This window comes from Filobasidium floriforme, assembly GCF_021052385.1.
Source record: "Filobasidium floriforme strain CBS 6241 chromosome Unknown HD553scaffold_12, whole genome shotgun sequence".
In the NCBI taxonomy this organism is placed as follows: domain Eukaryota; kingdom Fungi; phylum Basidiomycota; class Tremellomycetes; order Filobasidiales; family Filobasidiaceae; genus Filobasidium; species Filobasidium floriforme.
The window spans coordinates 889,841-912,479 of record NW_025763633.1 but is presented as its reverse complement, the minus strand read 5'-3'; the positions used below and the strand labels follow the sequence as shown (position 1 = coordinate 912,479).

General features: G+C 53.7%; 8 protein-coding genes across 8 annotated transcripts; 3 read left to right on the top strand and 5 right to left on the bottom strand.

Moving 5' to 3' along the window:
• Nucleotides 1-47: 47 nt before the first annotated feature.
• HD553DRAFT_324382 (uncharacterized protein) lies at nucleotides 48-1,502 on the bottom strand (the record flags this gene model as incomplete). Its single annotated transcript, XM_046181480.1, has 6 exons — nucleotides 48-401; nucleotides 474-853; nucleotides 934-1,012; nucleotides 1,074-1,201; nucleotides 1,292-1,366; nucleotides 1,442-1,502. 6 exons carry the CDS (start codon nucleotides 1,500-1,502, stop codon nucleotides 48-50), a joined length of 1,077 nt encoding a protein of 358 aa, XP_046036427.1.
• Nucleotides 1,503-4,191: 2,689 nt separating this feature from the next.
• HD553DRAFT_312455 (uncharacterized protein) lies at nucleotides 4,192-6,007 on the top strand. The gene is made up of 5 exons (XM_046180101.1): nucleotides 4,192-4,518; nucleotides 4,646-4,921; nucleotides 5,034-5,552; nucleotides 5,649-5,715; nucleotides 5,801-6,007. The coding sequence occupies exons 1-5, from the start codon at nucleotides 4,372-4,374 to the stop codon at nucleotides 5,875-5,877; spliced, it is 1,086 nt and encodes a 361-aa protein (XP_046036426.1). The 5' UTR covers nucleotides 4,192-4,371; the 3' UTR covers nucleotides 5,878-6,007.
• A 525-nt stretch (nucleotides 6,008-6,532) lies between these two features.
• HD553DRAFT_356510 (uncharacterized protein) lies at nucleotides 6,533-8,204 on the top strand (the record flags this gene model as incomplete). The annotated part of the gene is made up of 7 exons (XM_046183854.1): nucleotides 6,533-6,678; nucleotides 6,754-6,932; nucleotides 7,036-7,109; nucleotides 7,173-7,278; nucleotides 7,347-7,580; nucleotides 7,646-7,767; nucleotides 7,824-8,204. The coding sequence occupies 7 exons, from the start codon at nucleotides 6,533-6,535 to the stop codon at nucleotides 8,064-8,066; spliced, it is 1,104 nt and encodes a 367-aa protein (XP_046036425.1). The 3' UTR covers nucleotides 8,067-8,204.
• Nucleotides 8,205-8,434: 230 nt separating this feature from the next.
• HD553DRAFT_312449 (uncharacterized protein) lies at nucleotides 8,435-10,641 on the bottom strand. The gene is made up of 2 exons (XM_046180100.1): nucleotides 10,493-10,641; nucleotides 8,435-10,412 (listed from the first exon to the last, which is right to left on the bottom strand). Exon 2 carries the CDS (start codon nucleotides 10,198-10,200, stop codon nucleotides 8,515-8,517), a length of 1,686 nt encoding a protein of 561 aa, XP_046036424.1. The 5' UTR covers nucleotides 10,201-10,412; nucleotides 10,493-10,641; the 3' UTR covers nucleotides 8,435-8,514.
• Nucleotides 10,642-12,517, bottom strand: HD553DRAFT_285197 (serum paraoxonase/arylesterase family protein). Its single transcript, XM_046178221.1, has 2 exons — nucleotides 12,091-12,517; nucleotides 10,642-11,963 (listed from the first exon to the last, which is right to left on the bottom strand). Exons 1-2 carry the CDS (start codon nucleotides 12,430-12,432, stop codon nucleotides 10,881-10,883), a joined length of 1,425 nt encoding a protein of 474 aa, XP_046036423.1. The 5' UTR covers nucleotides 12,433-12,517; the 3' UTR covers nucleotides 10,642-10,880.
• A 917-nt stretch (nucleotides 12,518-13,434) lies between these two features.
• On the bottom strand, nucleotides 13,435-16,274 carry HD553DRAFT_272597 (uncharacterized protein; the record flags this gene model as incomplete). The annotated part of the gene is made up of 5 exons (XM_046177770.1): nucleotides 13,435-14,433; nucleotides 14,504-15,138; nucleotides 15,200-15,520; nucleotides 15,593-15,809; nucleotides 15,975-16,274. The coding sequence occupies 5 exons, from the start codon at nucleotides 16,272-16,274 to the stop codon at nucleotides 13,435-13,437; spliced, it is 2,472 nt and encodes an 823-aa protein (XP_046036422.1).
• A 1,086-nt stretch (nucleotides 16,275-17,360) lies between these two features.
• On the top strand, nucleotides 17,361-19,981 carry HD553DRAFT_342678 (uncharacterized protein; the record flags this gene model as incomplete). Its single annotated transcript, XM_046182782.1, has 11 exons — nucleotides 17,361-17,739; nucleotides 17,793-17,875; nucleotides 17,940-18,083; nucleotides 18,154-18,175; nucleotides 18,242-18,287; nucleotides 18,343-18,682; nucleotides 18,750-18,782; nucleotides 18,846-18,991; nucleotides 19,061-19,116; nucleotides 19,179-19,309; nucleotides 19,388-19,981. The coding sequence occupies 11 exons, from the start codon at nucleotides 17,361-17,363 to the stop codon at nucleotides 19,979-19,981; spliced, it is 1,974 nt and encodes a 657-aa protein (XP_046036421.1).
• A 339-nt stretch (nucleotides 19,982-20,320) lies between these two features.
• HD553DRAFT_350476 (uncharacterized protein) lies at nucleotides 20,321-21,591 on the bottom strand. The gene is made up of 2 exons (XM_046183535.1): nucleotides 21,222-21,591; nucleotides 20,321-21,109 (listed from the first exon to the last, which is right to left on the bottom strand). The coding sequence occupies exons 1-2, from the start codon at nucleotides 21,472-21,474 to the stop codon at nucleotides 20,577-20,579; spliced, it is 786 nt and encodes a 261-aa protein (XP_046036420.1). The 5' UTR covers nucleotides 21,475-21,591; the 3' UTR covers nucleotides 20,321-20,576.
• Between the last annotated feature and the right edge of the window lie 1,048 nt (nucleotides 21,592-22,639).

Here is a 22,639-nt window from a genome sequence, read left to right as displayed (position 1 = left end):
TAAGATCTCGTATTAAATATCAATATACAAAACAAAAAGACCAAGACCTATCGACGAGGCGAGGAGATGCTGGCCCGAGCCAGTCTCTCCGCCAGAGACGGGGGAGCGGGGGGGGCCATGGCCGCGGCAAGCTGGCTCGCTGTCGGCTTGGGCTCTCGAGCCACGGGGATGAAGTACGGGTGCTTGGCGTACTCACACTGCTTGCCGTTGCGCCAGATGCAACGCACGCACTTCCCCGGGTCTCCTGGCATCACGATACACCGTTCGTATCGCTCGTCCATGGCCACCATCCAAGCGTCATGCCCGTCCCCACTCCTGGCCATGGGGTCCCTACAATGGTAACACAACATGTCACCATCCATCTCCACCGACTCGGGGTGGTTGAGCAACGCCTCCGCCGACTGCAAAGCATACAAGTATCTTGTTAGTGTTAGGTAGATCACGAATCAAAGTTTAGACACGCGAGCACTGACCTTGGCATTCTTCCACCGGTTGTCCGTCCAACCCGGCGGCATCGATGCGGGCATAACCCACGCCCCAGGGTTCAACCGTTGGGCCTCTGCATGGGCCTTCCTTCGCTTCCCCTGCGGGGTGCTGAACCCCACCACCTCAAAATCGTCGGGAGAGTCCCGATCGAGCTCGCCAAAGAGGTCGGCCGGCCTCTTCGATCCCCGCCGCCCCCCAGAAGAGCCACTCGGCCCAGCCTCCGAGCTAGCGAACAACCTCTCCAAGTTGGCGAGGCGCTCCTCGGCGGTGGGGGTCTTAGGCAAATCTGCCTGCGGCCGGGGGGTGGGGGTGGAGGGAAGGGGACGGAGGGGCCGGCGAGGGAGAGGAGGGACGGGGGTGGCAGGGACTAAAGTGTTTCATAACGGAACCAATAACCACGTAAGCTTCAGCCAAAAGGCTATAATCGATAACCTGGTGTCAGCTTACCCCCGTCCGCAGCAGCCAACATCTCCCGCATCAAGTTCCGGTGGGCCGGAACATCCAGGAGCGTCCTGATCTTGGATTTCTGGGAAAATAGTATAGTCTTAGCTTAGCATGTAAAGGATACCTGCTCGAATCGAACTTACTGCCACCGCCAGGGCTTCCTGCTCCTGGCGAAGGACCTCAGCGGCCCGAGCCTCCTCCTCTTCCGCGATCCGACGCCTTTCGTCTTCTTCGGCCTGCTGCTTCTCCGCGGCCCGTGCTTGCATAAAGGCTGTGTGTAGTCAAACATTACTTGTTTTAGATAGCCGTCTCAAGAACGATAGCTTGCGAAAGGTAGCCAAAGGAAGGGGTTGAGACTTACTGGCCGTGTTGGCCTCCCACTTCGCCCTCTGCTCGGGCGTCAGGCCCTCGAGCCAAGCCTGCCATTCAGCCGCACCTGTTGTAGATAGCGAGGAGGTCTCTTAGATGGCAAATTCCAAAGCTAGACTTTAGCAAACTAGATCAGACTCACCACCACCGGTGAAGGGGGGAATGACGACTTGGTCGTCGGTAGGGGGGAGTTGTCCGGGCATGATCGATATGGGACTCTTTTGAAAGGTGTTCTGACGTGAGGGGTAGGCTTGAGCTGTGCTAGAGTGTGGTCGGGCTTGTCTGGCTTGTATGGGAGAATATAAGAATATCGGAGGGCTTGATGATGGAAGAAGGTATATTCGAGCGGTGTTGTTTACTTATACCTCAGGCTCGTAAGCGACAACAACATCTGAGACGTGTACCCCAGTTTTCTTTTGTTCCATCTGCAGCCTGCGCTGCAGCCATCAAATTCCTTTCGCAATAACAAACTTGTTCGTCTAGATCACTGATTGGCTAATATACAATCATACACCCAGTGCCTCACGGCTACATACTGCAACGTATTGAATAAGCCTTCTTGACCTTCTTCGGGACTGTGTTCAGCAGCTGGAGGGAAGTGGGTGTTGAGTGCTTGACGAAAGTCGGGGTCTTTCAGAAGCGGTGGAAGCTGCTCGTGATACCTCTCTACCATGACGTAGGGATCTGTGTCCTGCATGGGAACATCCTGATCTTCAAGACGTTGTTCCGAAGCCCAGGATATGACGTCCGGCCTGGGCCTACGTCTTGATGGCCCAGGCCGATCCTCATTTTCCTCCCAATCGTCCTCTTCTGAGATTCCGTCGTCGTCCGATGGCTGCTCCTCGATGAACCCCCGCTCGTGAATGAGGTCGTCTGTGGGATACAGGTTCAAGTCCATCCCCCGTTGACCTGCTTTGAGCATACCGTCGAGCCATTTCTTCTTTGGCGTCCAGCCTCTCTCTCCGGCCGTAGTGCTCTTGTGATGGTTGTGGGCCAAGACGTGACGCCGGATGGTCAGATTGAGAAGAGGTAAGAAGCAATGATGTAGACAGAAGATGTCCACTGCGTTATCGGGATCCAGTTCTTCCTTGTATTCCAAGTCGGCAAATGTCCGGGAGTACTTGTGAGTAAACTTTTCCCCGACCTCTTTCCAATGCCGCTCGATGGGGGTATTACTGGTTGACTTCCCCCGTATGAAAGGGGCTTTGATAGTATCTGCCGAGACCATCGAGAGATACCAGGGATCAACAAGCGGCTTTGTGAAACTGGTCGTTCGTGGTTGAGACTCACGCCGAATAGCTACCATGACCTTCCAAACACCATAGTTCTCTTTCCCGTAGTCCACTCGCACTCGCTGAGGCCAGCCCCACTCCTCGGTTGCCCTGAGAAAGACCTCTTCAACGGTGTCGGCACGGTTATTGTCGCTGGCTTGCATGAATGTGCAGACCCGGCTGTAACCATCAATGGCTCCATGAATGACAAACTTCCAGCGAATCAGTTTATGCTGACCGTCGATGTGCCAGAGCGAATTGGGAAAGGGGACTTTGTACACCCGACGTTTCTGATGAACGGCTTTCCGTAGTCGGACTCCGTCAGGGTCTAGAGCTCGGCTCAGTTCCCGGGCATGTTGGCGGGTGATATGTATCCCTAGTCCTTCAAGATATCCATGAAGCTTGCGATAGCCGACCATGATCCCATCTTGACTGTTGATGCAGTCACGTACATGCTGTTGAAGCAGTCAGAGTCTGGCTCGCTCGCAATAAGGCCAGATGAGGACTGACCTTCCATAACACCTCCTCAGGCACCTGATGCTTGGCCTGACGCTTGGGAGTCTGAGCAAGAGCCTGTCGTCTCCGGATGACCGTGTGTCGAGAGCAGCCTAAGTGATCGGCAATCTCTTGGTCTGTGAACCCCTCCTCGGTGAGTTGGACCAGCATAGGAAGGTTCAGAGCCAGCATATAGCCTCCCTGCGGCCTTGCTATGGTCTCTCGAGGCTGATGGATAGGCCGGTTGTTGAGGACATTCTGATGTACAGCACCGAGCTCGTCCCGCAGATTAAGGGTTGCTCGTCGAACATTGTCGTGCATCTGCATGGGGACCTTCCCAAGTACGTCGGTACTGAGCCATGTGACCATGCTGTCGAGCTCGTGGATGTGTACGGGGATGCGAGCATGATCTCGATCTTCCGGCGATTGGGCTAGTAGAGCTATGATCGGATCGTGCACCTGAGCAACGTATATGTCTAAGGCTTGCTGTATAGCTGCATAGAGATCGTTCGACTGATCATCGAGATGTGTTGACATGTCTGCTGGCTAACTCTGTTGCTAATGGATAGGATAGGTAGTTTGAGGTACTAAGATACATACAACATAGAGTTGTGAGAAGTACGAGGTCCAGGCCTTGTGGCCCAGGCTGATCGGTAGGCCTGGGCCACGAGATTTTCCCAATTTTTGAGGTTCTCATGTAGAAAACCAGTTAGTTTTGGGCTTCACCGGCCCAAAGTTGTATATTGCTCCGCGCGCGGCGACGGTATATGTGTTTTTTTCAAGTTGCTACAACCGGCGCAGTATAGTTAGGAGATCGAGGTCGCTCGCGCTCGGTGTTCGACGCTCGAATCGCTCGCTGGGACGTCTCGTACTCCAGTGTACATCCACAGATTAGCTACCCTACTGATCCTTCTGATTCTGTCTGCATGTCCTGCTTCAGCCCCCATGCCCCATTCTGCATCGAGAACACCTTTTGGGCGCCGATATGATTCAGTTCGAGAGCTCTCGTCGACGTCGAGCTGAGACTTGCAGGAAACCCCCTAGGAGTCATCGACGGTGATGATGATGGATGATGAATGATGATGATGATGATGATGATGATGGATGATGATCGTTAATCGTTGAGGTTACCTTTCTCATCTCGTACCGTGAATCCGAATCGATTCGACCTTCACAATCTACTCACATCACTACACACGCCCACAGTCACCCATAGGCTCGTGATGGCGCTACACCACGATACAGACGAGAACGTTCGAGGTAAAGTGCAAGGGTTCAGGTCCCGCAGCCTGATCCAGGCCGAGAAATGTTCGCCTGTACTGAGGGGGCTCACGCTCCGAACACACGAACAGCAACGGTCGATGAGGAACAGGCCAAGATCGTCCGTCGAAGAGCTCAGAACAGAATGGCTCAAGCCATACATCGGCAACGCAGAGAATCAGAGGTCGCCACGGTAAGCACGGTCACCCACCTCACGTACACACACACATACCCTCGGACAGAATTCGCGGGAAACAAACGAGACAATGCAGCTCAGCCGCAGACTGACTCGGAACGGCTGTTCCTTCCATTTTCTCTAGCTCAAGGGCCAGGTCGAGGCTCTTCAGAGGACGAATGTCACTCTGATGGACACGATCAAAGCCTTGACCGAACATCAGGCGGTCCTCACAGCTGAAATCGCTCGCTTGCGAGGCGATTCCTGCGAAAGTAGACGTCCGGCGAGCATCACGGTCACGGTCCCCTCCACCTTGTCTGCCCCGGAATCCGACCGACCATATCATTCGGATCGAGGACCTGCGGATGTCGCTGCCGACGATGTGGCGGTGGTTGCTGAGAGCGATCCATGGAGCTCGAGGGTACGTAAATGGGCGAGTCGACAAGCACACACTCGCACAAACATAGACTTCGCCAGACATTTACACTTCCGTACATGGACCTGATCGATCAAGACCTCCTTGAAATGAACAGCCTGACCTATCGTCACAAGGATTCGACGTGTCGACGAACAACACCGCCCGTCCGCCTGCCGGTGAAGGGGAGGTGAGACACCCAGGCGTCTTTCCTCCCATCGACGATCCGGCCTCGCACGCTCTCTCCTTGGAAGCCGCTGCGAGATTGATCGAATCATCCTATCGAGACGTGACGTCGGTCACGGAGTGTGATCTTGCGGAGACGTGGATCAACGCGGCGTTGCCGAGCGACGGACCGGGAGACCTGCCAGGCTCGAGATCGTCAGGAAGCGAATGGCAACAAGGCAGCTTGGGGGATCGATCGGACGTCACCCCCGGGTCCGTAACGTCGCCTAGCGAGATCGTCACCATCCTGACCAGCCACGTCTTCCGGTCATGGGACGACCTTGCCTGTCCGGTCATCCAAGCCATGTTTTTCGTCTCGACGGGACAACGAGACGCACAGGTCGCCGTTTTCGACGGTCTCAGAGCGCTCAGTAGTATCGAATTGTGGGACAAGCTGAATAGCGGACGGCAGGTGAGTTTCTGGGACTCCAACTTTCGCTATCGAACAGAGACGATGATCGTCATCATCGGTCGGAGGACTGAGTTGGGTGGATCGACACGACAATAGGTCGGGCGGGATTTGCTTCTAGACGACTTGTGTGAGAGTTTCAAAGCAAAGTCGCGCGTCAATGACAGTGAGTGCCTGGCCCTGCAGGCGGCCTTGGGCCACATATACTCCTGTCGTAGAATCAGCAGCCGACCCTAGTTTTTCCGGGTCAGATCCGATCTTCACGGTGGATGATGTCGACGAGATCCTGGCTACTGTCGATTACTGCACCCTCGTGCGCTGCGCCTAGCCGGGTAATTTCTCGTGATCTGTATCAAGTTCGTGAACAGCACATGTTTGTAGATGCGTCCTCGTGAGGACCCTCGTTCGATGGATCCCTCGGGGTACTGTATGAGTACAATGAGTGATTTAGTGCCGACGGTTCTCAACCCGGCCTCCAGTGCGCGCGACCGTCGATGCTACGCCGACGCTTGCCTAAGCGTTTTGACGAGGACGAAAGACCAAGATTATCAACCTGATGCCATGATTGGGAAAAGAGTGAAAGTAGTATATCATAAAGCATAAGAGAGCGCGAAAGCGATCCTCTTGAATTTGATTAGCTTTTCGTGAGCGTTGACTCAGCCTTTCGGCCTTGAAGGCGCGCAAGCCCGCGATGCTGACGCGAAGATGACAACAATTCGTAATGTCGAGTAGTCTATCGAACCGTGCATCATCCTTTTGTGATATGCCAAACGAGTTGGATACAGTAAGCGGTAGTCATCTGCGAGCGAAAATTCAGATTCGTATCCCGCATGAGACGTGTATGTGAATGTGTATGTGTATGTATGAAATGTGTACATGTATATAAGACCGGTTGGGAATCATCGTTCTGAGTCGTCCCCCGCAGAGATCGGATCCAAACAAGCAAACGCAACGACCACGCATCTGTTCTCATCCCGGCCATCATGTCATCCGAAGTCCCCGCTCAAATCCTCGCCGCCTGCGCGTCTCCATCTCTGGGCGCCCCCGTTGTCAAGGAGATCGCTTTCAACGGGACCGCACACCAGTCTTCTCATGTCGTCGTTCGCAACACGGCCGTCGGACTCAATCCGTAAGATCAAAGCGGCGCGAGACGGATCGATCGGGAGACATCGACGATGAGCTGAACCAGACATGACGACTATAGAACCGACTACAAGCATGCTCGAGGAGACTGGAGTTCCCGTCGGGCGGTAGTCCTGGGCAGCGAGAGCGTTGGTATCGCCGTTCGAGTTCCGACCGAGGTTGAGCACATCAAGCAAGGTGATCGCGTGGCAGGTCTGATCTACGGCGCCGCAGATGAAACGAACGGCGCGGCAGCTCAAGGTGCGTAAGAGATGGACACGCGGGAATCGCCGTACATCAGCTGATCTTCTCTGTTTTCAATCCCGTGTGTCCTTGTTCATGTCATGTGAACTCACCTGCTTAGCTACGCTCTACGACGGGGCTCATGTCTGGCCCGTACCTGCCGGCATGTCTGATGAGGAGGCCGCCGGGTTCTCCGTAAGTCCTCTTTCCAATACGAATCACTGGCGGTCACAAGCTCATGATCGTGTCGGATGACAGCTCGCCCACTTTACGGCCGTTCAAACTTTGTACTTGCGTTGGAACTTGCTCAAGCCCTCACAACGTGACCCTTCTGTCGCCAATCACACGATCTTGGTGTGGGGCGGTGAGTCTTCCACCGCTATATCCATGTTCATTTTATCGCTGAAAAATCTGCTATCTTTGAATCCGAAGCTTCGACCGCCGTGGGTCATCACGCTGTACAGCTTTTGAGCCAGTCCGGATACAGAGTCATAGCTGTCGCCTCGACTGCCAGGCACGAAGCTATTCTGCGATTGGGAGCTGTCGCTTGCTTCGACTACAAGGATGGTGATGTGGTCGACAAGATCCGTCGAGCCGCCGGCGACAACGGAATTCGAGCTGCCTACGATACCGCTGCTAGCAATGGGTCCACCGATTTGTGCATTGGTCAGTGGATTGGAGCATCGTCAATGTTCGGGGTCTCGCGTTCTAACGCCGGTCCGGTGATGTAGATGCTATTGGACCCCAAGGCGGCAAGGTCATGAGCACGCTCCCACCATCCGAAGACTCTATCAAACGCCGATCGGACGTGGCAGTCGAATTCTGCCTGGTCTACACGCTCATGGGATACAAGGTATGCAGGCTTTGTTTTCCGATGTGCTGTTTCCGCACTAACCTATCCGCCCGCAGTTCACCTTTGCAAACGCATTCGACTTCCCCGCTCAGCCGGAAGACAGGGCAAGAGCCAGTCAGTGGATCTTGAACGAGCTCCCGATGCTTCTGGACGGCTGGAAGCAAGGAGCAGGTTCTCCTCGTTACAAACCCCAGCAGGTCCGGGTCGTGGGCAAAGACCTCGACGGCATCGAACTCGGCATCGAAATTCTCCGCTCCGGCAGTTATCAAGCTGAGAAGCTCGTCTGCCGAATTGTCTGATGCATCGTCAGGTCTGGAACCGTTACAAACGACCAAGATTTCATGCACTGGTCACACCTCTCGTCGACCTGTCTCCTGAATATTTAGGTCTCCCTCATGTCAACTTTTCAATGGATAGCGACTCACGCCGAGCCAGACTCCCTTTGGTCAGAATGATGATTCATGACTGTCTCCCCTTGAATGTTCTTTGAGTCGTACAGCGATGCGATCCGATGACCAGTTGGCACGCCGACCGATCCTTCGCTCGTCAGTCGGGTACACATCGAAGACTGTTAGCCTGCGACACCGATTGATGGTCATCTGCGAGTCTGCCGTAAAGACGAGAATCTCCCTACGTGAACACAATAGTCTGTCCGACCAAATTTTTCATGTAATTCAATTTGTGATAAACAATTGTTTTCTTCTGTCTGTTCTCGCCGCTCGTACAACATCTTCTTCGTCCCGCAGATCAGCCGATGCTGCTGATCAAGCCGCGTTTGCAATAACACGACGACCTGATGTCTATGTCTGAACCGAGAGCCGCTTTCTCTAGCCATGTCTCTGCCAATCCTGCTTCTTCCCATCGTTCGAGCCTTTTCAAACAGTCGACATATCCGGTCAGAGCCCAAATATTCTTCGGATGGCGCCGATGGTGGACACCGTTGGTCTTCGCGGGATCATCCAGGCCTAGGTCCATTCGATATGCTACAAGGGCTTCTTCGGTATGACCTTGTTCGAGGTTGAGTGCAGCGTAGGGATGTCGCGAAGGCAACATCCAAGCCCAAGGTTCACTGTAGACCAGAGCATCGTCGAGCGCAATCGCCTTTTCCAGCGAGGCGAAAGCGGATTCGTACGATTGACACCGATATTGCAATTCGCCGTCGAGCATCGCTTCTGCGACCTTGAAGACGTCCCGGGATTTATTGGGATAGTCCATCCTCGAGACGGGGACACGTGCGCAAGCTTCGAGAAAACGATCGCGAGCTTCCGAAGCCTGGTCGATGTTGCCCAGGGCGGCATGGGCGATTCCTCTACCGTACCACAAGGTAGCGGTCGTGACGCTGTACAACGTTGGATCTTTTGGCATGGCCAGACGCAAGATCTCGCTCCACTTGCCGAATCGAATTAAGACGTGGACGCGAACGCCATGAAAAGCTTCCAACCAGTCCGCCATGGGAGGTGATTCGATTCGCAAGGTCGTCTCGGGCAATGCGCATTCGAGCTTTTCAGTCGCCGCGAGGGCGACCGCATACTGGCCAGCCAACATCGCAGCATAGATCAACGAATGACAGTTGTGCGCCCGGTAAAAGGGGAACATCGGACCGCCATTCAAGCCAGTCTCCGAAAACTTTTCATCCGCTCGGACGGCATTGGCGTTGGCAGTGATGGCGAGGCCGTAATTACCAAGTAGGATGTCGATGTGGGCAGGCATATGTTGCAAATGTCCGGCATCCCTGATCCCGTCGCGAAGCCGATCAGCAGCTGGCTCTGCCTTTTCCGGATGAGGCGATCGCTCCAATAGGTGTATGTACATATGATTGAGCCCTGCGTGAGTCATCGCACCCTCAACACTGAATGCCTGTTCGAAATTGACGTCGAGCTCATGGGCGAGAGACAATGCCTCTCCGTTACTACTCTTTTCGCTCCAGACCGTCTTCGGTATCATCGTCAGGATGGACTCGCCATAGAGAGCGATGATATCGAGATCTGTAGGATGTTGAATCGCAGCTTCTCGCATGGCTTGTACGTAGCACTTGTCCGATGTGGTCGGGTCGATCGATCTCTCGTGTCCAGCAAAGCGCAACGCTAGAGCGCGGACAAGCGCCTGTTCTGGGATCGAGGCCGCTTCAACGTATCGTAAACCCTGCTCGATGTTCCGTCTCGCTGAGGCGAGAGCGACTTGCATGTCCTCGGCGTCGAAAAGTCTCCATGGCTTGTTGAAATTCGGCCCGATCGAATACGCCATGCCCCAGTAGGCCATTGCGCAATGAGGGTCATGCTCCAACGCCTTGGAGAAGCAACGCATAGCCTCGCCGTGATTGAACCCGTATATCCACGTCAGACCTCTTCCAAACCATTCCTGGCAGCTGGGGTCGCTCGTCGTGATGCGACGAAGATGAGGATGTAGGATATCGAACGGGTAGTCCTCGGACATGATTGTTTGATCAAGTCGCGCAGTGGGGACGGAAGGGCTGACAATGTATGGCGATACAGCAGTACACCATGTCCTACGAGGCTGCAGGGATCACTTGCCTAACTCGACGCCTTTTGAGGAAAGTCTAATGGAGAGGAGAGGCGGAGGGGGGGGGACATGAAGACCTCCGTGGATAAAGGTCATTTGACATCTGTGAGAGCCATATACGAATCGTTCGTCAGATCTTAGTCAGCAAACGCGCTAGATCTAGATCTGACCGATAAATTCTAAATGATCAATTACGATATGCAAGTCCCTCAGGAGCTGACGGGCAATACCTTTACATTACACTCATACAATCGGGCTTGTGGCGTCGTTCGGCGGTCAAGATCTCAGGATCGTGGACATAAGTTACGCCGAGTCGTAAAGCGAGTCTAAAGGTATGGCTAGGCCCGACTAACGTGGTAGCTCATGATGGATAGGAAGCGGTCTGATAGACACTATAGTACTAGACAATTATCAGATTGGGACAGCAATTTTGAGCAGAATTACGACGAGATGGAGAATATTTAGCAGCCCTTCGTAATTACTAGCTAAAGCGCTGATGCATTACGAATCGGACACGGCCCTGCCCTCATTCACCTCTCTCGCAAATCTCGTAAGAGGTATCTGGCCCTCCCGTTCGGTGTCGATGTACAGCACTAGCACAAAGCGGCCAGGTCGATCTTGGTCGCCACAACCGCCTTACTACTAGGCCCCGTCACCCAGATCCACGCTTCCTTCTTCCCCCCATTAGTGGCCGGGTCGATAGGCAAGACCACCGCCGTCGAAGCGCTACTCAGCGTCTCCCCGTCGTCCTGGAAGACGATCCGCCTCGTCCACCTATCCCCTCCTTCACTTCCCGCCTCCTTCTCCTTTTCTTTCTTGTCCTTGTTCTCGCTTCTGGAGACGATCCAGACGACGCTCGGATCGACATGCCCCTCATCCCTAAAGAACTTCCCATAATCCGCCCCCCGTAAGAGCCCAGCGAGGACGTACCCGCTCGCATCACACCTAGTCTCCGGGTAGGGGTCGTGGAAGTAAGACGGGTTGTCGATGGTCGAGTCCATTTGGATGGATTCCACCAGTTCCAGCTTTTTCGTCATCGAGGGCGTCGATGACGAGGAGGTCCGGGAGGAGGGTTGGGAGGAGGACAACCGGGCGAGGTGTAACACCCCCCCAGCGGCATCACAGACCAAAACCTCCCCCTCCTTGTCCGGATCCCCATGTCCTAGCCCGTTATTATTATGCATCCCCTTGAGAACCACCCCGACCCGTACTCCTTCCGCTGCGTCCCTACTCTCGATACCATCATCAAGATCGACCCGCACATGAACCGTCTCCGTAACCCTCCCCCAAGCGCCCGTCCAAACATCCTCCACAGTCCTCCTCAAGCCATGTTCTCTGTGTTTATGATCGTTCGTCACCAAGAACTCCCTTGGGGCGATACTGTATATATCGTTCGGAGTCCTTATAAGAGGATGACGGATGGATCTTATGTGCCGAGCTTTGTTGGAATTGAGGGTATGGTGGAATACTTCGATCTGCGACCGAGCCTTCTCTCGCTCCTTCGATTTGATGTTGTCGTCAGAGTTGTGGTCAGGGTCGTAGTCGGGGTTGGGAAGATGATTGATAGCGTGTATATAAACCGAATTCTCATCCTGCGGGTCGGTTACGAGGTCGATCCCATGCGTTACGAAGGGTCCTTTGAAATCTTCTAGGGTGAGGCGGGTGGATGTGAAGGTCTGCGAGGAGAGCAAGAGAGAGCAATGAGTTGTAGTTGTATCAGCCGGGATTTCAGGCCAGAGAAAGCGATCGAAAACAGAAGATACGAAAAGGAGATGAAAAGGAGACGAAAGACGATAAACTCACCTCGGGATCGAGCACATGAATACTACCGGTCATATCCCCACTTCCCAACTCTTCAGGTCCGTCGAAAAACGTCATTGGCGGGAACCACTTGAACCTCGGCGACCCCCTTCCCTCACAGGCCGTGATCAACAACGCACTCCCATCATCGACCTTCCAAAGATGCAAGTCTTCACAGTGCCTAGTATCCTCGATAACACGCAACTCTTTAGAGAATCCGTGAACGTTCTCGATGACGGACCCGCGGGTCAGGCCTAGGGTGACCAGCCGTTGTTTCGTCGGTTGATAGGCGTAGATGGCGAGCGCTACGACGAGGAAGAAGGCGTTCCTAAGCAAGGTTCCCATCGTTTTCGAGTGTAGATGATGTTATGTGTGGTGAGTCTGGTGTTATATGCACTCTACGGTTGATCAGAAATGCTCAAGATATATCCCAAATCGCAAGTCGTCGTCGTTCAAAGGAGTTAGTTTACCGACCTCGGATGACGAATATGATGATGACCGGTTAACATTATTCGAGAGCTTCGTCACGTGACTTTTGATCACTCGACACTCTGTGTGTGGGACTCGTAACCCCGATCACATCTCCTCCTCCTCCTCCTCTCACCCTTGCGAAACCTGAAAGTCAAGCCGCAGCGATGATGCCATAACTGTCTCGAAGCGTCAAGACGTCGTCCGTCTCTGATCGTTCGTGGTGATCGTCAGAGGGCTGTGCAGCAAGCGTTTCAGACACGCGCGAGGCTTGGTTTCAGGTTCAGTAGCAGCAGCAGTATCTAGTAATTCGTGGGCATCCCGCTGCTGCTGCGTCGGTTCAGAGTCCACATCACATACCCATACCCGCGCTCGAGAGGGGATGTAATCACATGAGGGTCCAGATTACCAAAGGATTCTTTGAGAAACATTACTCCTGAAAGATCCGTCGCTTTCTGATCCGTCACCTCGGCCCAATCTCATCTGCGCCACCTTCGAGCCTGCACTGATAGTGTGAGCCTGAGTTACGATATCCCTCTGCCGTATAATGGGCCGTAGGATGTCCATCAGTCGAACACTTTTCATTTATTGAAGCTGAGATCGACTCCTATATACTTTGGGTGAAAAATTCCGATCGTCATGGTTCAGATACACCCACACTTTGAATCCGGCAACGTATCGACGGGTGGGAGTTCCGAAGTTGTACTGGGAAAATCAAAACGAGGTCATCACAATTTCGACAAGTTAGAAAGGGTTCCATAATACAAGCGTTCAGATTCACAGTTTGTTCAGACTCCACAGACTCAAAAATCGAGTCATGGACAAACAACGTGCGATATAAATGATCGAGAAGACCCTTGTCGACCCGCCTTCTGGCGATCAGACCATCTGAACAACAACGGCAGCGACAAAAGCGCCATACACGATGCGCTCGATGCCCTCGAAGCGAATCGACCTGGAGCCACCCGAAGACTCTGGAGTGGTACCGGTGGGCGTCGCGCTGGGGACATTCGTCTGACTTGTGCTGGTTGAGATCGCCGTGGCGCTGATGATCCCATCACTCAAAGTCGGAGTCGCATCGTTGATAGCGAGAGTCCGAACATCTTCCCAATCGCCGATATCCTCCTCTCCGACCTTTTCTGGAAGATCGGCATGCGGATCAAACGACTGAGGGACGGCCAGGGTCGTCTCAGCTGGGTCGGGTGCGACTTCTGTGGCAGTAGGCGTCCCGCTCGGAGCGGGATCCGGAACGAAAGTAGCGGTCCCAGCGGCCAAAGCTACTTCAGAAGCGGTATAAAGACCTTCCGCGGCTGGGTCAAAAGCGATGGAAGTCTGGATATCTCCGGGCACCGAATAGTTACTAGGATCGGTAGGTGGATCTTCCTCTTCGGCAGGTTGTTGGCGCCTGAGCTGAGAAGGAGCTTCAGTGGGCCCAGGGGACGCAGGGGACTCCAGCTGTGAAGTCGACTCGGCTGTGGGTAGCGCCTCTGCGGGAATCGTAGAAGGTAGCGATGTCATCGTCTCGCTCGTTGTAGGTGACGCCGGGGCGGTAGAAGCTTCGCCTTCTGCTACTGAAGTGGTCGGCAGAGAGTCGGAAGAGGTGGTGATCGGACTCTCCTCCACCGTGCTCGAGGATGTTTGCACAGCAGTCGATTCGCTCGAGGATGCCAGTGAAGAAGTGACAGTCGATGAAACGCTCGACGCCGCCGCAGCAGTCGGTCTCAAGCGCTGTTCGCCCCAGCTGATCGACGTCGTCTTCACTTCAGGGTTCGTCTGGCCCAACCTGCCCAGGTTCGAATCCTCCGGCAGCCTGATCCGGACGAAAGGTATATGATGATTCGGGAACGGTACCATGTAGGTCTGCTTGCAGCGATAAAACTATGAATAGCGGAGGAAGGTCAATCAGAGCCATTGATAACCCCGGTAAGCATACAAAGTCTGGGCCTACCTTGGGGTACTTGACGGATTGCGAGAATCCGGCGACGCTGAACGTTACTTTACCAGTAGTCAGGCATGGCATATCGAACCAACCCTTCGTCCAACGTTGATACGAAGCAACCCGCACGTCTACTCCAACCCTGCCTCCATCATCGACGGCGCCGACGGAGTTCGATAACCATTCAACGCTCGACCATAATTGAGTGGCTTGAGGTATCATGCCTGACAAAAGCCGTTGCGCTTCAAACAGGCCATGACTGATCTTTTCCGCCGAAGCTTCGTCCCCCGCATAGTCCTGGATCCAGTTCCGGGTGAACAAGGTCTGCAGCGAATCGACAAAGGGCGGACCTCGCTGCGCTACCTGGCCGACGAGCTCGGGAACCTTGATAAGGTTGTCCTGCAGCGTGTCGATGATACGAGGCAGTTGCTGAGCAGCCTTCAATGATTCTGCCAATTGACCAATACTGTTGAGCTTTCCTTCGACGATGAGCTGAATCACACTGTCGATGCCGAGGTCCGAAACGTCTTCGAAGAGTTGTACAGCGTCCGTGATGGTCTGAGTGGCTTTGTGCGCGCCCTTTTGAGTCTGCGCGATGATGCCGTTGAGAGCAGCGATTTGCTTAGACATGTCCAGAGTGGTTTCCACTGTGGCATTACGATAGCGTCAGAGGCGCAGTCATCCAGTCGCCACGATAGGTTCCCTCACCTTGCTTCTTAAAGTCTGACATCGTATTATTCGCGCAAGTAGCGGCATCGGGACAGAAGCTACCGATGATCTTCATGACCTCGGCTTCGATCTGTTCCCCCTGCATCTTCAACGAGTCCGTCGAGTTTGCCAACGCGTCAAAGTTCTTCTGGACCGTATTCATCCCGTTCGACCAAGGCAAGAGTAGATCCTTGATCTGCTCGGCCATCAGCTTTTCGGAATCTTGCAGGTAGTCGACAAAGAATCCTCTGATAGCGTCACAGGCTCCAGAAGCCGCGCAGGGGACGATCGACCCGGCAAAGGCAAAGTACCGGGCGAGATCTACAACAAGATGTTGTAGGCAGCGCTTTTAGAACTTTTCCGTTGCTAAAGAGCGCGATGAGGATTGCTTACCGATCTCTGCAGCTCTGAGCACTCGAACGCTTGAGGAAGTAACCAGAGCGCCTGAACCCTGAGATAGACCGGCGCTGTTGTCCTTGATGCTCATCCCGGCATCGACGGCACATTGAGCGAAACCTCCGAACTTTTCGAGGATATCCGCCGAGGTCGTTCCGGCATCTCCAGACTGCACGAGCGACTTGAAAGTGTCGCCATCGACAATGGAGAGCATCTGCAAATCACGGCGTGTTTAGATGAGAAAGCACGAGAACATCGAGACGACCAAGCGTACCTCTGGTAGACATGTACAAATCGCTCCGCTCTTTTGAGCGAGCTGTTCCAATCCCGGGATCGCCTGCCGGGCCAGAGAACAAGCGTCGACCGACTTGGATCCCACATCTATCCCGATGGGAACTGTAATGACAACCTTGTCTGTACCCGGAAGACACTGCTTGCCGCCAAAGGGGAACCTGAAAGTCGTCTTGCAAGGGTTGAACTTGAACCAGTCGGTCTTGCCCGTTCTGACCTTGAACGTCGGAATCTTGAACGAGGCCTTGCAGGAAGTCGCACGGGAGAGGGACGAACAGAGTTTCTTCATCGCTTCGGATCCATCACTCGCAGCGACTAGGTTGAAGCTGGTGACCGACACTAGCAGTAAGAACAAAAGATAAGTAGGTAGACCTGTCGAGAAACGCATAGTGTAACAAAGATCCGTTGTTGGCTGATTTACCTTACATTTTTCGCCGGGATGGTCGGTAAGATGGATTCGTCTCAAGCGACCTTATATAGACCTAAGCGCGACGATACTCACGCACCAACTCCCGGTTGTTGCTCGTGACCATCGCCTTCTTCCACCTGAACGGTTAGGAGCAGGTCGGTTCGTCTGAGACCTTCGGCACCCTCTTAAGCGTCTTCTAGGTTTAGCTCCTATTCGGTTCCTAGGCCACATGATACCTGAAGAGCGCAGCGAACTCCATGGAAGCCTGTGTCAGGAAGGCAATGTCAGATCAAAAGACCAGGTGATCTAGCGATACGAATGAGTTTCGAGCGATCCGAAGAGATGTCGAAACAGATGCCAAAATGCTCCCGTCCCCTCGTTTCAGAACGCCACGCGGATCCTGATTGATGACTTTTCAGTTCCGCATCACCTGATCGATCAGCGAGCGTGACTTTCTTCTGAGCATGTCCGCACTTGTACAAGGTTTGCGGAAGCGAGAAGTGAAGGTCGTAGAAGGACGGGATCGCATAGAGTTTTACCGAGCCGAGCAAAGCGTACGAGATCAGGGTCCGCTATGTTGGACAAGACCTCTCGCCGGAGCCGCGAACTATGCAATGTGCAAGAGCGTCTCGAGGCGAATGCCAAGAGAATCCCACCCACGATCACCACACGCTATCAGATCCCGTCGATGGATCGACATTTCGTTCGAATATGCTCTGCTGATATCTCATCAGATTCGGTTCCGACAGCGAGACGCCTTGGAGGAAGATCTTGTAATCACTCCCGCCTTTCTCATCCCAAATTGAAGCAGTACAGACGATTCCGTCGCTTCGTTACGCAAGGACGTTCCGTGTCATCCGACCAAACACGAACTCAGGTGACCTTCACCGTACAGCCCAAGACTTTTCGACTTGACACCGAACATCTGCTTGGTTTCGCTCGCGAACGAGTTCTCTTCCAGCAATGATATCCGCCTATATATATATGCCCACCACTCGGCTGTTCAAGATAGTCCAAGTCGCTTCCTCACACCGACCATCTTCACATCCACTCCCATCACTCATTATGGGCTCGAAACTCAAGGCATCCAAGTACCAACGCCAACCCGGCGACCACACCTACCCCTGGCACAGTCGCCGAGGCAAAATCTCTCGACACCTCATCATCCTAGTCGCCCTAGGTCTCAACGCCTGCATCGCCGGTCTGGCTCTCGTCGTTCAATGGGTCGATATCACCGTCACCGACTCGTCCCTCCCCAAGATCGGTAGCATGAAGGCGACCTATAGCTACAAAAGCTTGCTCGCTCCAGGTGCTTCGCTACTCGGTTCTATCAACGGATTCATCTCAGGCGCCGCCATCGCTACTCTGGTCACGGCCTATGCGAAGCGACGAGGATTGGGTCGCGGGATATCGTTCGATGAGATCGGTTCCCTGAGCCAATTGTGTGAGTCTGCCTATTCACAGATTGCTGGATTTGCCGCTGATCGTAGGCGATAGCATCGGGAGGGCTGCCTATTGCCTTCAGTCGATATGCCTTAGCCGGCTTGGTCTTCTTGGCTGCCGACTCCCTGACTCGAGCAGTGAGTCCCGTAATATTGGCAGACTTCCCCTTATATCTCGTATCATCGCTGATCCCGACCGTAGAGCATCGTCGCCTCACTTACACCCACCGATGGTCGAATCGAAGCCGACGCTACTACAAACCTGAGAGCGTTCAGTACTTATGATGACGCTACGAGGAATATAACGTGCACTTACGGACGGTCCCCGGACTACGGATACGGCAACGTGAGAGAATCGCTTTTCCCCACTACCTCGATCCAATGAATCGACGGCTGACATTGCAGCTATCATCTAGAATTGCCCCATCAACGACCGATGTAAGTAGGAAAAACAGCATCGCACAAATCTCACAGAGCGCGCTGAACCTGGTTTCCGTTTGGCAGACGGGATGATGCTGGATGCAGGTGTTCGCAAGCTGCTATATCAAACGTAAGCTTCGAACCCGAGTTCGCTCGATTTGAATATCGACCGACTCGTTTCACAGTCCTGAAAACTATACTCGAGACGGTATCACCTATCCCAGCAGATTAGCCGGAATCGCCGGCTATGTATCGACACTCTCGTCGACACTGCTAGGCCAGAGCAGCTCGGGCGCCTTGAAGCTAGCTACGACCGATACCATCGTGACTACCTGTATACCCCGTTCGGTCGTCACTGTCGAGTGTAAAGATAACCTCGAAGGTACGGGAATGAGTTGGAACAACCTGGGCAAAACCGACACATCGGGATTCATGGACACGCAACAAGCGCAATTTTGTGGACGCAACAGAGGCTGTGGCGATATCACGCAGCGACCCGACTATACTGCAGGGTCCGTCTTCGTGGTGAGTCGAGCGTCTGTATCATCCTGCTGGGTGCCAGCGCTGATAAAAACCTCTCCGGGACCGTCAGTTCACGGACGACTACTATGAGAACGGCGATCTGGTAAGCGATCAGCGTTTAGTGGCACGACGAATCACAGGTTGACAATTCGAAACAACGCCACAGCCTCTTGTTATCGCCGCTACGGGCGATTACGCAGCCCAGATGGGAACGAGCAACATCTATTGTCGTATCAGCAGTGAAGAGACTATGGAGCCCATTCAGATCCGAGGCAATGCAGTGCAGAGTTCCAACCTCATCCGATGCGATCCGTAAGCTTCAGCCACGCCTTGACTGCGCGCGCGCGAGGTGATCATCCGAAACCCTACGAAACATGACAGAATCGACCAACCCAGCTTGGCATTCACGGAAACGATCAATTTTATGGGTCAAATGGGTGTGTATTACATGATACTCCCCATTTGCAGTGGCCTTTGCCAACTTTGATACCGTCTACAGCTATGCAGAAGCAGCAGGGTGAAGACGGTCGTTTCGAGCTGTTCGGATTGCTAGGTAGCCGCACGTCAAGCCAGGAAAAGAGCAATCGGGTTGCCGAGCTGATCAAGGAAATGGTAGCCATCGGCGCCACGGTGAGTGATGCTCAGATACACGTGAATGCAGAGGGCGTAGTGATCCATGTTCCAAGCTGAAGATCTTTCGGGTTGTAGGAAATGTATGACGACCTGCCAACATCGACATCCTCCGCTACAACGCGATATCAACTGACGTCCCCCAAACCTCGACTGGGTCAGAAAGGCAGCTTATACGTCCTCTTCTGCATTCCTCCGCTCGTATATTGTGCCCTTATCCTCCTAGGCTGGCTCTGGCTCGGCTTCAGGTTCTCCGGCGCCGCCCATTGGTCTCCTCTCAGTCCGGTCGACATGGCCATCGCTGGCATCGCCGTCCCTTCCAACAGCTCGGCCAAGGTCGCTTATGGAGGTCTCGCTGGCGCGCCCATCAAATGGGCAAAAGAAAAGGTCCGGGTCCGACTCGCAGAAGTCCAACATGATCGTCTGGGTCTGTCGATCGATGCACCCGACGTGTGTCCAAAACCGCAGAAAGGCCGCTACTACGGAGGTCCTTCCTTGCCCGCCCAGCCTTCGCCAATTTTGTTCGACCCCAAACTAGGCTCACCCCAATCAGCAGCCTTGTCTTCACCATACTCCAGCCCCAGCGTCGGTCAAACCGATTACAACCCTTACTTTAGCGGAGTGCCTATCGTCCCCTCTGTGGCATACTCGCAGGGTCAACATCAGGTGTGAAGTATCGCTTATTACGCAGCTAAAACCTTGAGCAGTGTCGCTCCTTTCCTTGACAACCCGCTTCGTCCATCGGTACATATAACGTTTGGTGCGTAAGACGACTTCTGTACTTCAGCTTTGTATAATGCTCCCGGAGTTCCTGTACAGTCCAAGATTTGTATACATGGATAAAGTCGATCCACGAAGAGCTTACACTTCGGCCTAAGCGGGTAGATGTCGTTACTCCGTGCCATCTTTGATGGATTCAGTTCATCAATGCGTCGACTCAACTTTGTCGGACCAATACAGCTAACAAAGTAAGCGCAGCAGGTCGGGTCGAGCAAATTGGCAAGAGTCAGCCAAAGATATATCGGACCTTCGAGTGATATGAGTCTGAACACAGAGTGATCGGTGCATTGTCCAACACACGGAGCATAAACGATACAGGTCACGGCATACATACAACTGAAGGAGATGTCGATCAACGAAACGCCTTTCAGTCTGGCGTGGTCTTATCAACTCGGCAGCGAGCACTGGATACGATCGGCCCGGTTCCTACAATAATATCTAGGTCCTCGAGACCTCTCTCCACCCGGGGGCATACAGTAGTGTGAAATCACCGTCTACTATGCATCCAGACCCGTTTTCCGAGTTCGTACATGGTCGTCGTTCCATCATCAGGGAACGCCAGCATGACCGGTGGAGCCTCATCTTCCTCCCTCTTCCGTTGATGTCGATCACGGACCCAGTGTCGGTCGTGATACTCGAAGATGCTCGAAGCCGTCGTCCATCGCTCGAGGAAGACTACATCAGGTAGAAGAGTACTCGTAGTAGGCTCGTCCTGCTGGACCTCGCGAAGCCCGAGGATCAGTTTGACCAGGCGGATCCTGACTCCGTGCACTCGAGTATCATCGGCAGTGTTCCACTGCCGGCTGTCGAGTCCAGATTTGAATCCCTCGGTTTCCATCTCAACCGCTGCCTTTGCAGCGGCATCCCGTAAGGTAGTATCGTGGTCGTCATCGAGCAGGGTGCTCAGGATGTATCGCTCGACGACAGTCCACCGGACGTCCTGTTTCGATCTCAAGTCCTCTAACTTGGGGATGTTTGTCGCCTGAGGAAGTCCTGAGGCCGAACTATCCGCGAGACGGGCTTCGTACAGATATCAAATATCAAATATGATATCGACGAAACGACTTCGTCAGTTCGGTAATTCGGTAAACCATGCGTACGGGTTTGGGTCGTTGATGGAGAAAATACTTACCAGCCCGTCTAGCTCGCAACTCTGCCCGTACTTTGTTGATAGACGATGTTGCCTCGGCGATACCGGCTGCTCTTCCATCGACGTCTGTTGAACTCCTGTCCGTTCCCATTCTTGCTGTATGGCACGGTGTCGTGCTCGATCGTTCCAAGATCCAAGAAGAGGTCAAGCCGATTGGGTTCACACCGACCCAAGCCGCTGTACGTGCGGGTGCTCGGCCCGAGAAGAAACCCTCGGTCTGGCTTGAACCAATCATCCGCCCAACGACCCGAGTCAAGCCGACCGGACCGCCCGCTCACGCCGTTTCGTATACTGACAAGGTCGCCAACACCTATGTCAAGGTGACGCAGGGCTACCTGGTACTGCCTCGATATCCACCGCAGTCTTACCTTACGCAACCGTCCAAGAGCTACTGTCATCATCAATCGTTGGTACAGCTCAGTGTCTATCGTCACCGAGGTAGGTGGGTCACCCCGGTGGCCTTTTCCAGCTGGGCCTACAATATCTGTAATGCGGCCATGTTGCCCGGCGGGCTCAAGCTGCTGAGGCATGTCAACGAATCCCAAGACATTATCTGGACCATTCTCTTCGACGAGCCTTTGATGGACGATTCGGACGAACCGGAGCTGTTCGAGGCGCTCGAAGCGTTGACCCAGGATATGGTGGATGAGCAAAACGAGTCACGCCATCTCAGCTACGGTTCTCGCGGTCGCGCATTGGTCGCCTGGCCGATCCCCCAGCACGAGGGCCCAGTGGTGGCTAGGTTCCTGGTCCTGGCTCTTGGAAAGTCTGATTCGAACTGCAGAGGCGCAAATCCTCACGAAAGCGAGATAGGTTTAGTAACGACAGACGAGGTCGAAAAGAACGAACGTATCCTTTACGTGAGCCTGGTCGACCTTGAACAGGTCAGGAGAAAATGTTGCACCGATCTTTCTGGGACTACATGCAATTATACCATATCCTGTATCGCACGATGTCACTGTCGTACTGTCACCATGTCACCGGGATCACCGGAATGTGAGTCAGTTACTAGTCAGTTCGACCCTAAGTCAAGGGGTGTCAGATGTCGAACCCCGCGCGTGAAAGTCGAAAGTTCCAACCACCTGAGATCCTGAGATCGAGGAGGAGGAACGTCTTGTGCTCATGCATCGGGACCTCGATTTCAACCTGCCAGACTCACCCTTGCCCTGCATACACTATCATATAAGCATATAATAGCCACGAACTCAGTTATCGTCTTCGCCTGAGTGGTCAAACGTAGCAGTGGTGGTCGTTGTCACCCTTTCAACACACCCCTCTTGCCGAAATCGCCTGCATCGTCATCGCGTGTGTCATCGTCATCTTCGAGCAACCTGGAGCTCCGCAAAAAAGAGGTCGAAAACCCACGTAGAGGACACATCTGAGGGATATACTGTACATTT